The sequence below is a fragment of the Bradysia coprophila genome, unplaced genomic scaffold (genome assembly GCF_014529535.1).
Source record: "Bradysia coprophila strain Holo2 unplaced genomic scaffold, BU_Bcop_v1 contig_87, whole genome shotgun sequence".
In the NCBI taxonomy this organism is placed as follows: domain Eukaryota; kingdom Metazoa; phylum Arthropoda; class Insecta; order Diptera; family Sciaridae; genus Bradysia; species Bradysia coprophila.
This window is the reverse complement of record NW_023504014.1, coordinates 1933470-1947941: the sequence shown is the minus strand read 5'-3', so window position 1 is coordinate 1947941 and position 14472 is coordinate 1933470. Positions and strand designations below refer to the sequence as shown.

Below are 14472 nucleotides of genomic sequence, written 5' to 3'. Positions count from 1 at the left end.
ACTCGATGATGTATTTTGATTGAGTATCGCAAATGACTGGAAATGACAAAACCCAGCTAGGCTGATTAATTAGTATAGACAGCATATGAATACGTGCATATAGTGGCAGGGATCATATTTGTTATACGTTTCTACGACAGTCTAGGTCTATAGTCTTGTTGCGACTATAGTGTTAAGACGAAAGGATTAACAATAATTGTATTCAAACAACTGTTAGGTCTGATGTTGCTCTTCAATTTGTTGAATATTCTAAATCTGTCAGGCTGAGGAAGCCAGTCTCCATGGAACACAGATCGATTGATTCTTTGTTTCTAACTTCCATTTCATCGCGCAAATATCATCGCAAAGAACTTGTCCAGAACTCCTAGACTAGGTATCGAGGTTGACATGAATGAAGGCTGAGTTTGCTCTCTGAATCAACAGGTGTTATTGGTATCGGTGATTCCTCGGACTACAGTGTCCGGTGATCGCTTCTACCACTTTCCTGTTGCGGAATTGGTTCTTCTTCTTCTTCTTTTTCAGCCTGTTTCTGTCCACTGCTGGACGTAGGCCTCCCCAATTCTTTTCCATTCCGAACGATTAGTTGCCACTTGTTGCCAATTTGCGCCTGCAATTCTCTTTATACCATTACTCCATCTCTCTGGTGGTCTACCTCTAGGTCGTGTTTTAGGTGGTCTCCAGTTCATGATCTTTTTGGTCCAACGTTCGTCCGTCCTTCTTGCAATATGTCCCGCCCAGCTCCACTTTAAAGATGCTATTCTTTCCATGACATCAACGACTTTTGTTTGTTGTCGAATCCATTGATTTGTCATTCTATCTCTGAGCGTAATTCCAAGCATACTTCGTTCCATAGCTCTTTGTGCCACTCTTAATATATTTTCGGAAGCTTTTGTTAACGTTAACGTTTCCGCTCCATATGTGAGCACAGGAAGGACACACGTATCGAACACTTTACGATACGATAATAGTCTGAAACGTAAAGCGGAATTGGTTAATGTTGAGAAATTCTTCTGTCCATTGGTTCCTTTTTTGATACTTAAATTTAATACGACATTATCATCTATCATCTAAAGAGAAGCACGATTTTGCGAGAGAATTTGTTTACTTAATCAAAATCTTGAATCTATTTTGCTATCTGCAAAATAGAAACCACAATGAATTACTTAGTCCTTGTGATATCGTCTGTGTCGCTGTTTCTGAAACGTTTTAAGGAAAGATGATACTCTGTGGGTTCTTAAAGGTATGCGGACATGCCATACAAATAACGTAAATCTTTTCGTCTTCTTATAACTTCTAAAGAGAATGTCAGTTTATTATTTGCAAATAAGTTGAATAAATTTGTCTGGCTTCGCGCAACTTACCATATTACACGAGGAAAAAAAACGTTGTGATTACAAAGTCATTATAACAATAAAATAACATTTTACCATACATCTGTTTATTAGTTATGCACTATTAACTCATTCAATGTCTTTCATTGATGCTTTAATAATCTTTTCAAAATTCGAAAACAAAAATAATATTTTAATCCAATGGTATGCAATAAAGATTGTTGTCACTGCACACTGAAAGATCAAAGCAAAAAAAATTAAATTCAAAATTAAATAGTAAAAGTTACGATTTTTTCCTCTCTCAATGGAAGAGAAAAAATAAAAACTGAACGCAAAATGACCATTGAATCATTGAACTAATAAAGTCGCATTTTGTATTGGTTAATTTCAGTTTCTTCGGTCAATTAGTTTCGGCGAATCGAAAGTAAAAATTTTGTTTTGCATATTGGCGGGAAGAAATTTCTACGATTTTAATGGAAATTTAATTTCGATTGTTTAAAAATCGGTTGAATGCTAAATGACCCGCAAATTCGTTTCTGTGGACCGTTGATAATATTTAAAATGCCATCAGTTTGGTAAACCCTAATCATTGTGGGAACAACATTGTTTGTACGTATTTGACGAGCGAATTGGTTTTTGGAAAAAAAAGCATTAGAATCTCGAGAAATCGATTTCTGAATGAGAGAGGCGCTGCACTCGTCACAGCAAGAAATTAGCAAGCGACACCATATTATAGCTAGATGTGAAGCGAGTTCGGCAAGACATCGTGTGCGCAAAATTTACTAACTGTAAGTAACTCTACTGTAATGTCAAAATCACCACAAATTAACACAACATGGTGGGGTTGAACAAAACTTAAACAGAGTCGCGATACCTCTGATTGTTATATATGTTCTTATTGAGGGACTCGAGTAGTATAAGGAATTACATTCAGTTCGCGGATCCATCCAGCCGTTTCGGAGGACCGGCACTAATGGCCGCGTGGGACCGACGAGTCAATTTGAATACAGATTGTTATTCCAACGGATAGAGGGACTAATTGTAAGCTTATTCGTGTTTAAATGGCTTCTCTCGACAACCTGACCACGTAGCCATCTACTACAACTGTCAGTGTGTAAATGATGCGGAAACAGGGATGCCAATTATGAATGTTTCGGCATTATAGTAGATAATAGCTATTTTGCTTACTAGTTAGTAAATGGTATGTTTTGCGCAATAGATTTGAGATTGCCGATACGAGCCGAAAGCGAGTTCGCCAACACATCGTATGCGCAAAACCCATATTTACTAACGTGTTAGCAACAAGATTTTATGTAAAACATTTAAATTGTTATTTTTTACAAACGTCAATTAGTGCGCAAATAAATGAGGTGGAATTTCCTATTTCTCCCCGAGGTGAACCCAACGCTTTTTATGTTAGAGTTTTGCGAAAATACGGGGAAATCGAGAAAATTATTATTCCTTTTCTCGCTGTTAGTCGAGATACATAGCCATGCATGTAGAAGGATACATAATTCAATCACAGGCCCTAAATATATCTGTAATTTTGCGCATACGGTGTGACACATAGCCTAATATTTGGGAATCGTTTTTGAGAATTTTTGGGAATTTAGGGAATTTTTGGGAATTTTTGGGAATTTTTGGGAATTTTGGGAATTAATTCCCAAAAATTCCCAAAAAATTTCTTTTCTTTGCATTTTTATAATTAAATGCTCGTAAAAGATCAGGAAAAGTTCAAAAACCTTTAAAAACTATGAACAAGATAATTGGTTCCCAAATATTATGCTCTGAAGGATATAATTCTTGTCGATGTACTCGCACCAGCCAGGACGTATACTCTACTTGTAGGTCTCTCCAAAGCCGACATTAGTACAACACTACAATAATTTAAGAGCAATCTACACTCCGACCCCCTATGAAATACATTTTTGATGTTAACTTTTTATTCGAATTATTTTTGAAAAAGTGGCCTCATCGTTTGGTGCCAGAACATATAAGGTTTCGATAGCCACTGGAATTGTCCAGATTGATGTAGTGTACTGAGAAAAGACTCAAAACTCCTAAAATTTGTGTTTTTTGTGATATTTTTTGGACTTTTGAGCTTTCTCGGCGTAGACTGCATCAATTTTGACAATAAACCGCGAGCCTTTGTCCAATATTATTTTTATTTCAATGAACACATCAAAAACACACTGAAAATGTATATTGATATTGGAAAAGTGGAATTTGAAATTTTTAATTTCAGTTTAAAAAGCCGCTCCAATTTTCAAAAAATCTCGCGCTTGAAAAAGAAACAATTTCGTGACTTAACAAATTGGGATGTTTTATTTGTTGACAGTTTGTTTTAATTGTGATCACAGAGATAACCTAAAAACCAACACTAACAAACAAAATATTCCTATCAGCTGACAGATACCTAATATCCCATTTCGATTCTTTAGAGTTTCCGTACGTGAGTTCATCATGGCAGTGATTTTTTTAATTAAATTCTATAAAAAAATATAAAAAGTTTTTATTAACAAAACTAAACTTTTATTAAAAAAGGCTCGCGGTTTATTCTGGTGGCTATCGAAGCTTTATATGTTGTGACACCAAACGATGAAACCACTTTTTTCAAAAAATATTCTAATAAGAAGTTATCATCGAAAATGTTTTTCATAGAAGTGTAGACTGCTCTTAAAATAATTATTTTTGAGTTATAGCCGCAAAAAGGTTTTCGGTACCCTCTGACATGCTTTCACCTTTGAACACTTTAACCGAAAATTTAAAAAAATGTTCGAAAAAAAATGAAAGATACGATTCTCTAGTATTGAAGACGAATCTATCACTCCTTAAAATCGGAGACCACTTGTTTCCCTATCACCATCACCTCCAGTTTTGGCGATATGCCGCTTAAGCTCAATTTACTGAATATATTATATTCAATATGTTCTGAAATATTTGTTGTGTTTTTTGGGAATTTTAGGGAATTTTTGGGAATTTAAGGAATTTTTGGGAATTTAGGGAATTTTTGGGAATTTTAGGGAATTTTTGGGAATTTTGGGAATTTAGAGAATTATATCTCAAATATTAGGCTCTGGTGTGACATCTAATGCGCACACATCGTAATAGTTTTAGTCTTACTATTCTCCTGTCTGTTCGGAATGTCCGAATGCAACATCTGCATTCATTGTAGTTTTGTATTAATTGGTTAAAAGAAATAATCATTCATTTTGATTGTTTCTATTAATTACGCTAATAACAAATACATTGTTCCATGTTGCAGAGTTATACCATCCATCATCATTTATTTGTTTGTTATAAATTAGATGTTAAATAATTCGTAGTGTTTGTTGTTTAATATGATGCAGTGCCATGCTTTATGAGTTTAAGCTTCATACTGCTCGTTAAGACGGACGGCTCTCAAGCATCTGGAACACAATTTAATTTATGCACTTGGCCAGATATTGAGTTACAGTCAAAGAATTTCAAAAGTGAATTGTGAACGAAACTTCTCCATTACTAACCTATTTATTTTCATAATCATTGTAACACCACAACATACCACCTGCATTAAATTCATCTTTTCATCAAACTCTTTAGAAAATCGGCCAAGTAGAAAAATGATGTTTGTTCTCGTTTTGCGAAAAGAACAAGAACGCGAATTCAATATTGATACGGGCAACTACTTCTACACTTACAACAAAAAGCGATAAACTATCCGCTATTACGGTAAAGAAAATAGTAATGGATATTTACACCCCAATTAATCATGGTATTTTATGCGAAGATATTTAAAAAAAATCATTATCTCGTAATCGACTCTTTTTATTCGAAAAATAACCGTTCACAAAGCAAATTTAGATGTCGGAGCATATGACCGCAAGTAAGGTTTTTGTTTTAACGACCAATACCAAGACCGACACAATGATTTGAAAATAACTGTTGCGATAATTAAACATTTTAAATAGATAAGTTCGTACATTGTGTGAATTGCTGTGTTCGATAACTTATCGGTGATCAATGGAATATAATTTACTTTGACTATAAATACGTGACTGGAGAAAAGTTCACAGTATGAGGTCGAAGGTAGAGAATGTAGTTTATGTGTTCAGCATAATTGAATTGTCTAGCCAATTTGATCGCGCCCAATAAATTCACTTTTTAAATGAAAATTGTATGTGTACGTGAACAAAACGCTTAACTTATCCACAACTTTTATTCGTGTAGCAATTATAAAACTCTTTAAAGCGACTACTGGCGAATAATAAGATCACAAATTCACACAATTCATTTTCGTTTAGCATAATAATGGTGAGAACTATGGTTAATTTGATATGCTCCACATCCAGCAATCAACAATAAATGAATATTCGAAGCTTTTTTTTTGAGTTATTCAGTGTTGATGAATAATTGTAAATAATATGACGTTCAGTTAAGAGGTGAAATTTTTAGCATTTTTGATTTAATTGTTGCTCAGAAGATAGACGAGTATTATACAATTTTGTACAGTGAATTCGCGACAAGCGAATAGGAAATTTACTTTCAGTTTAGACGAATGGAAAAATAAAATTAATTTTTCTTTAAAAAACCGAAACATTGCAAATGAATTGAGAAATTTACCTTTTTTTTTCGTTTAATTGCATTGACAACATACAAACGTCTCTTGAACGAAGAGATATTAATCTTTTCAGCGAATAGTACTGTACGGTAGACTTTTATTGCATTTGAACGTACATTTTACCTACCTGTTAACTGACAAACTGACACTCCCCCAAGTAAGTCTCTTGACCATAAAGGTTCTGCTAACCATTGATCTATTAGTTTATCAGTCAAAAACACTCAAAGAGTAAAAGTGACGCAAGTCCCTGTGCATACTTCCAAAACAAGTGATATCGCTGTAGGTGACGCATTCTGCGCTTGTACGCAAAGTATGAAAAATTTGAAAAAATTTGAAAAATTTGAAAAAAGTTGAAAAATTTAAAAAATTTTGAAAAATTTAAAAAATTTTGAAAAATTTAAAAAAATTTGGAAAATTTAAAAAATTTTGAAAAATTTAAAAAAATTTGAAAAATTTAAAAAAATTTGAAAAATTTTGAAAATTTTGAAAAATTTGGAAAATTTAAAAAATTTGGAAAATTTAAAAAATTTGGAAAATTTAAAAAATTTAGGAAAAAAATTTGAGGTGAGCAAAGCTTACCAAAAGCGAACAAATTTGTTCTACCATACACATCCACACGAGGCCCGTTCCCCCCAAATTTTATTTCTGGAATGTCTTAGAATGACGACTAGAATCTACTCCCAAAATTTCAAGAAATTCTAAAGAAGACTTTAGAAGATAGGAAACACGGACGGACGGACGGACTAACAAAGTAACGTAGGATTTTTTCATTTCGCTTAAAGTACTGAAATTGATCAAAATGTATGGAAATGGGGCTTCCTGGAAGATTTATTGCGTGGCCAAATTTTAAGCTGCAAGAACGTGTGATAGCTCGTTGAACTCGTACGGACGCCTAGTTTTTTTTAAAGCTAATTTGGAGCCATTTGGATTTGAATTGTAGAACTTCAATATTTGCTGTATATATGGTTCTGCAGTCTACGACAAAAAATTTTTTTTTGAAATTTTTTCTAGTAATAGGACTTGTGTCACGGGCGCTATGCTAACGCGCGCCCATGATATTGAAACAAACTTCTGTATGACTGTCACTGTCTATTTTATCACTCCAATTGTAAAACTCTCTTTATAAGGTCATCGGCAGGTAACTTTTCGGTTCGTAATGTAAATATGAACTGCAGTTTTGTATGCTTTTTTTTGGGAGATAGCAACAGGTGCTGAAATCACTATAAATTCATAGGTGTTGCTTCTGGTCTCTAATGTTCACAGACTAAACAAAGAGACTTTTTTCTCGATCACATGAAATAACACAACATAATTTGACGACGAGCATAAATTACGACGATAAAAACCATAAATCCATCTACGAAATATCATTTTTCCTCACAAAAATATCAGAAAAGACTGGGTGTTGGTAAGGCTTATCGTAAAGTTTCTTGCCAATGAATGGATTTAAAACCATTAAAGCGATGGCTGCTAATTTAAAAAAAACTCAACACCTGTCTTAACAGATGGCATAGTCATCTTGTCATAAAATTTGCCGAGCAAATAGGAACGAGTATTGGGATTTTTTGAAACTTAACGCACATGACTCAAACTACAGTGGACGTCAGTGAAATTAAGACATAAATTTTCACTCATACAAACCAAACTGCTCGAGTACATCTTTATACGGATTTACCACTACCACGCGCGTGATTGTAACTATTTCACCTTGATCTTTTGTTTGTATGAGTGGACCAGCTGAAAAACAGCTGAAATTCATGTTTAATTTTCACTGACATCTACTGTATATAGAAAGATTTGATGATGTCCTTAGGTTTGTAGGTTTAGCTTTGTTGTCCTAGTATGTATGGCAATAATTTTAGGCCCAGTGAATGACCCCTTATGCTTCGAAGGTCGAAAAGACTAGTTTTGATTCAAGAATTTTAAAGAAACATTTCTTTATAAAAAAAAGTTTCTCTCTTTCGATCAAAAGGAACTTTGCAGATTATTTCGACGTTTAGCCTTAATTTGCCTACCTACGAAAACGATCAACATTTTTGACAGCTCTATTTCAATTGAAAATTTTAAAACAAAAATAATTTTTCGAAATGGTGAGTACTTCATGAATACATTGGAGACTCGATTGGAGACAGGTTTCATTAATAAATTATCATTATTAAATGTTTACATTTCCATACAGAAAATCTCTCTTCCTTCATTCTCGTTATTACATTTCGTACAACAAGACTCGCAATGAATGTGTAGTATACAGAGATCAATTGAACAGTTACTTTATCAACGAACTCAGTTTTATTTAATATCATTATCTCTATCATAACATTTTTTTCCTGCTGTACGTACGGTCTACGAGTTGTTCTACCACACCAACAAAATAACGACAAAAAAAATTCACTCGAACATAATTTGAACTTTTAGTAAACGTTAAACAGTCGAGCGGTCCGGACGTGTTTCTCGTGTACGAATTCAGTTAGTTTCACGTGATGTATTTTTAGCTTCTGTTCGCTTATAATAAAAGCATATGGAATTCGATGTTTTACGTACATCTCTGTAGCAATTATATATTTTGGTTCGCAAAGACACAAAAAACTATTTATTTTTAGATGCGTTCCAAACATTCGGAGAGTGCGTATAATTTTCGGTTTATTTTAAAGAAAAATTTTAAAGATATATTTTGAAGTTCATTCTAAAATACGCGGCATATTTGCTTAGAAATTCCTAACAATTTCGGATGTCGAAATGCATTCAAACGAATTATTAAGTGTGATTTAAGTGTCTCTTAATTTTGATGAAAATATTTTGTGTGATAATTAATAACTGGTGATACAAATCTGATTATTGCTGGAGTGACATGAGACTCGTTTGAAAATTAAGAATCGAATTTTATGTAATTTTTCGTAAAGCCAACAACTTTCATAACAATTTTTTGTCGGCCTTTTTCCGAATGTAATGTGCATCAATTGCCTGAGTCATTAAAATGTTGCAAAATTTCTCCCAGTCTCAATCCAATTCAACAATTTATTGCGAATGGGAATGAATTATTAAATGTAATATGCGATATGCGAAACATGCCAATTTTTTTTTTCATTTTAAAATACAAATTTCACGAATGTGTTTGCGTGTATGCGTTGATCGTTGATGGTGTTATTACCAACACAGATTATGTCTTTCATTAGATGGTGTTAATTATTGAATGCTATACACGACATGCTGTGTTGCTAACGTTTTTTGATGGTAATAATAATTGTAATTATTGATATAGACGTTAAAGGTTTAACATTGTCCACTTAACGAATTGTTGAAGAAGTTTCGATAAAGCAATTTTTTATCGGTTTTTTCATAAATACACCGATATACTTATATTGAGAGTACACTTAGTATTAGTATCATTGCATGAACTTGAGATTGATTTGTTGATTCATAAACAGAAAAATGTGATCCTCTAATTTTCGTTAAATGTAATGTACAAAGCAAACACAAAACATTTTATATAATTCTGTTAAAAAGAACCGAATGTATAAGACGTTATCCGACTGATTCACTGACCGTAGAATTTGGTTTCGTTTAGTTTGTTACACGTCTCTTCGTTTTTCTCTTTCGATTTTGAACTAAGGTTTATCATCAGACGAACTGCTTGAGTCAAAATTTCATACTCTTTACAGTCATCCACTGATTACATCAACTTTATATTCGTGGAACAGATTGTCATGTCATTGTCTCAAAATGAAAAATTCTAACAGGTGCTTTAACACTCCAAACATTTAAAAAAATGGCTAAGCATATAAATGTTGCTCTGGGCGAAAAATTGTTCTACTTGAAGTAAAATTAGGCGAGAGGATCTCATAAAAGCGAAAATATTCTTTCACTTTCAATGAACTGTCTAAAACAATCTCACAATAAGAAAGAGAATGCTCAGATGCATACCAATTTATACGCATACAACACAGCATTGAACAGTACAGATCCGATTGTGTGTACTTTAGTTTGTTCTATCAGTGGTTGTCCCCACTATTCCTGCTGAAGACTAAAAACATTCTGTTTACCCACTTTTTTCCCTAAATATTTGCTTTGCATGAGAAGACTTTTTAAACAGAAGTTCTGTATGTTTGAACTCGTTTATCCATTTCTCCCAAGGAATTCATTTCTACAATTGCCTAATATTTCCATAAATCGAAAATATTTAATAGATAAAACGTTTATCTGTTTGACATAACCATAAGTCTTTTGTTTACTACAGTCTATTTGATGTTGTCATATAAGTCATCAACTGCTACCATCAATGTTTTGTTGTTGTATCTTCTTCATATTTCCGAAATAAAACAAAACGAATTGGTACACCATGTACCCATACGCCCATGTCGCACACTGCTTGCAAATGACACAACTGTAAATTCTAATATTAAAACAAAAACACTGTGTGCTGCCAACAATCTCATCATGTCCAATGTGTACCGTCTATGCATTATGTTTTTGTCGTCATTTTCGTTTTAGAATTCCATTTTTGTGACTGAAACTGAATAATTATGGAAAATGTGGTCATTGATGAAAATGCTGTTGCTCATAAATGAATTATTTTTTAAAAAAATGGGTAAAAAGCAAACACCAGTTTCGGTGTTGGTTGTATTTGTATACGGAATGTAGGTAGTAGACCATTCGATAGCTCTTACAATCGATTTCTACAAAACTCAAATATAGAAACAATCGACAGTTTTATCTGATAAGGCGTGTGATAAACTTTATACGACCGGTTGTATCGATTAGTTTGCGTCGTAAACGGTCTATACAAAAATCGAACAAAGGTTTCTTTCAAGTAGAACATTTTCACGTAATTTATTTCTCATTAAAAATGTGGAGCTCATTAAATGATATTCAGGTGAAATGTATCGCTTTTAGTAAATTTATTGGCCGTATAATTTGTTAATTTGTAGAGACTGATGGAATTACTCCAAATTCGGCGCTAATCTAAGCTTAGTATTCGTTGTGATGATATCGGTTAACATTTTATTGACTCAGTGCTAATTGCAAATTCTCATCAATTTTATCGCTTCCCATTCAAATTCTTTTTAAAAGAAAAATTTACTTAATGGACATTCAGTAGGGTAACATTCAGCGGGCATGATAAACTCTAAATATAAATGTTGAAATTAAGAAAATGGAAAATTCAGAAAATGGAATTTCGAGCTCAACTTCACCTCATCACGCTCATTCAGATGAGTACAACACAGTATTTACGAAACGGTTATCCGAGCCGAATTTAAACAGTACATTCATCAACGAAGATGCTTCCCATTCAGACCCCGACTACAGCGGAGGTTTGTTGGAGGACTGGAAATCGATTCACATAGTTAGTGATCATCCATCTGGTACAAGTAGTGGATTCGAAAACACCTTTAAAGTATTAGCAAATCAAGTGCGCCATCAACGGTTCAGTAGTGCTGACATTAGAAACCTATTACACTGCAGCTCGCTAGCCGATAAGTCATCAGAGTACTTGGATGTTTCTAAGTATGATCGGTTCCTTCGAGCGATCAGCGAAGAATCATCAACATCCGATTATGATAGAGAAGAGAGCTATGATAGCCCAAGCAGTCTCGAGCTAGAACTAGAAGCACGGCAACGAATTAGAGAATTGGCTGATCGAATGAAGGAGGCGAATACAAGTGATCGTGACGGTGATATCAAATTGCCTTTGGCTGAGCATTTATACGGCGTTGAGTTATCTAATAAATCGTCGGAAAAAGTAGAAACTCCGTTGACTGAAGATATTAAGCAACAAAACGGAGACTATCCTGAATATGTTTATCATGTAGCAAAAGAGAACGGGAGACTCTATCTTAAGGTGGTTCGCAGTTTGTTGATTGACAGAGGTAAATTTCATTTTCATTTTTTATTTTACTGGAATCAGAGATGTATATGTGCAAGACATGATGGAACGTTTCTATGATTTCTATGATTTATATATGTCACATAAGGCTGGCGTTTAGGAGTTTAGGAGTTTCCTCTTTACGCCAGTGTTAGATTTATAACCTTTTCCTCGATGAAATACACTCATCAACTTATGAACCACTTGAGGGCGACAGTAGAAATTTTTACAGTTAGAGCTTTTAGACAATTTATTGGTCATGGTCCAAGTTTCAATGACTGTCGGAGTTTGTTTTAGATTTAAAATATTTTGACTGAGGAATTTACGTCTTACAGTGGACGTCAGTGAAATTTAGACATAAATTTTCGTTTTTCTTTTTACCATGGACGTTAGGGCGTATCGAATTTTGAGAATTTTAAGGGTCGCGATAGCCTGTGTGCGGAAAACGTAGATCATTGAAAACTAAGTCCAGGCATATGGTTGATGGATCCGAAGGTGCCCGGGAAGAAGTCCCCCCGGACGACTTTAACTTTCAAATGGTCATAACTCGGAAAGTTAAGAGTATTTTTGAAAACAATGTTCTAGCAGGATGTAGAGCGTTAAAAACTCTACAAAACTGCCAAAGAAACCGATGGTCCAAAAGGTGTGTCTGTCGAGGTTTTCTAACATCGAAAGTTCGACATTTTGGTTTTTGACTTTTATTTCCTGAGAGACAAATTATTAACTTTAGCTTTTGGCATGAGGTTGTAGAGGAGGTCGAGTACTACCAGTACACTAGGCATTGTCCCGGTCGGCGATCCATCCGAAACCACTTTTTCAATATTTTTGAATGGACTTTTTAAGTGTACCCACGTCGCCCACGAAGCCATTGCAGACAATGTAACCGGTGTTGCTGAGTCGAGGTAACCTTGGCCAGTAAGTGCACATAATATTCCATAATAGTAGCTGAACTCTTTTACAAAATATTTATGAATTCGGTGTAGCACATTTTGTGCTACAAAATCTGAGAAAGTGAAATTTGTGAGAAAAACAACAAATAATCGTTTTAATTAATTATTTGACCCACGAACAGTAGTAAGAAGTCGATTTCGTTGCAAATACACATTTTTCGATATTTTTACAAAAGGTTGAACTTTGTGGTATACCGTGTCAATATAATGTGCTACATCGAGATCCCAAATATTTTGTAAAAGAGTTCAGCTACTGTTATGGAATATTATGTGCACTTACTGGCCAAGGTTACCTCGACTCAGCAACACCGGTTACATTGTCTGCACTGGCTTCGTTGGCGACGTGGGTACACTTAAAAAGTCCATTCAAAAATGTTGAAAAAGTGGTTTCGGATGGATCGCCGACCAGGACAATGCCTAGTGTACTGGTAGTACTCGACCTCCTCTACAACCTCATGCCAAAAGCTAAACTTAATAATTTGTCTCTAAGGAAATAAAAGTCAAAAACGAAAATGTCGAACTTTTGATGTTAGAAAACCTCGACAGACACACCTTTTGGACCATTGGTTTCTTTGGCAGTTTTGAAGAGTTTTTAACGCTCTACATCCTGCTAGAACATTGTTTTCAGAAATACTCTCAACTTTCCGAGTTATGACCATTTGAAAGTTAAAGTCGTCCGGGGGGACTTCTTCCCGGGCACCTTCGGATCCATCAACCATATGCCTGGAATTAGTTTTCAATGATCTACGTTTTCCGCACACAGGCTATCGCGGCTCTTAAAATTCTAAAAATTCGATACACCCTATTGGACGTGAATGTAACTAATTCACCGTATTAACAGTTTGTCTGACAGAACCAGCTATATATAAATGCATAAAATTGATGTCTAAATTCCACTGACGTTCCCTGTAATTTTATTTTTAATTTTTTTTTCAAATCCACAATCGTTTGAAGGCTATCAACTTTATTCGTCGTATTATAAAGTACGAAAAAATTGTGTCTTTGTGAAATGCATAATACTCGTTTTGCTATGGTTAATGGTTAAGGGCCAGTGGTAATCCTTTTAAGTTCTGTACAACATAAAACAACAATCCATATGCTTGCAACGTTCCACTAATTGAAACCTTTCATGGATTGATACGTGTCGCAGTTGCATACATATCGGAAATTCAATATTCACATTTGAAACTCATTGTGGCAACACATAAACTAGCCGCTAAATCATTTGCTACCAAGTCAATGACTTGACTTTATTTACGCGTTTTTGTAATATGCTTTTATGCTTCGCATTATATTTTGAATCCAGTTGGTTTAATGTACAATACAAAACAGAATGCCACAGAGAGTGTAAACAATTCCAATACTCGTATTGTGGTACCTGTTTCTGACAAAAGAAAAAAGTTCATTAAAAATGCTCAAGCATACACGAATGGTGTAACCGAGGGTATTAACGAATTCAATTAATTCAATTAGTTTATTTCCTCTTAAGCCATTTGGCTATGGTAAAAATCAGCATGACAATTTGATTTCAACAAAATATGAGCTAATCTTTGGCTTTGCAAAAAAAAATTCTGCACATTCGAAAATTAATCATTCAAAAGATTCGTTAGCGGTTGACGCTTTAAATATTTACTTAAAAGATGTGAAGGAGATTGAAACGAAAAATAACGTTGACAAGAATCTACCATATTCTCTGCAGTCCTAAAAATAGATTCGCTAAAATTTCTTCTG

General features: G+C 34.2%; 1 protein-coding gene across 8 annotated transcripts in view; it reads left to right on the top strand.

Annotated features, from left to right (window-relative positions):
- Positions 1-14472, top strand: part of LOC119084659 (trafficking kinesin-binding protein milt) — a 43573-nt gene that overhangs the window by 13261 nt on the left and 15840 nt on the right. Inside the window, exons 1-2 of one of the 8 annotated variants that reach the window (XM_037194727.1) lie at positions 8350-8397; positions 11024-11795. The exons of 4 other annotated variants lie outside the window; for them this stretch is intronic. In XM_037194727.1, the coding sequence (XP_037050622.1) occupies positions 11081-11795 (715 nt within the window). In that variant the 5' untranslated portion in view covers positions 8350-8397; positions 11024-11080. Of the gene's footprint in view, positions 1-8349; positions 8816-8958; positions 8976-9143; positions 9163-11023; positions 11796-14472 lie in introns of those variants that run through there. 3 more of the 8 variants (XM_037194726.1, XM_037194738.1, XM_037194735.1) reach the window with 3 other exon arrangements.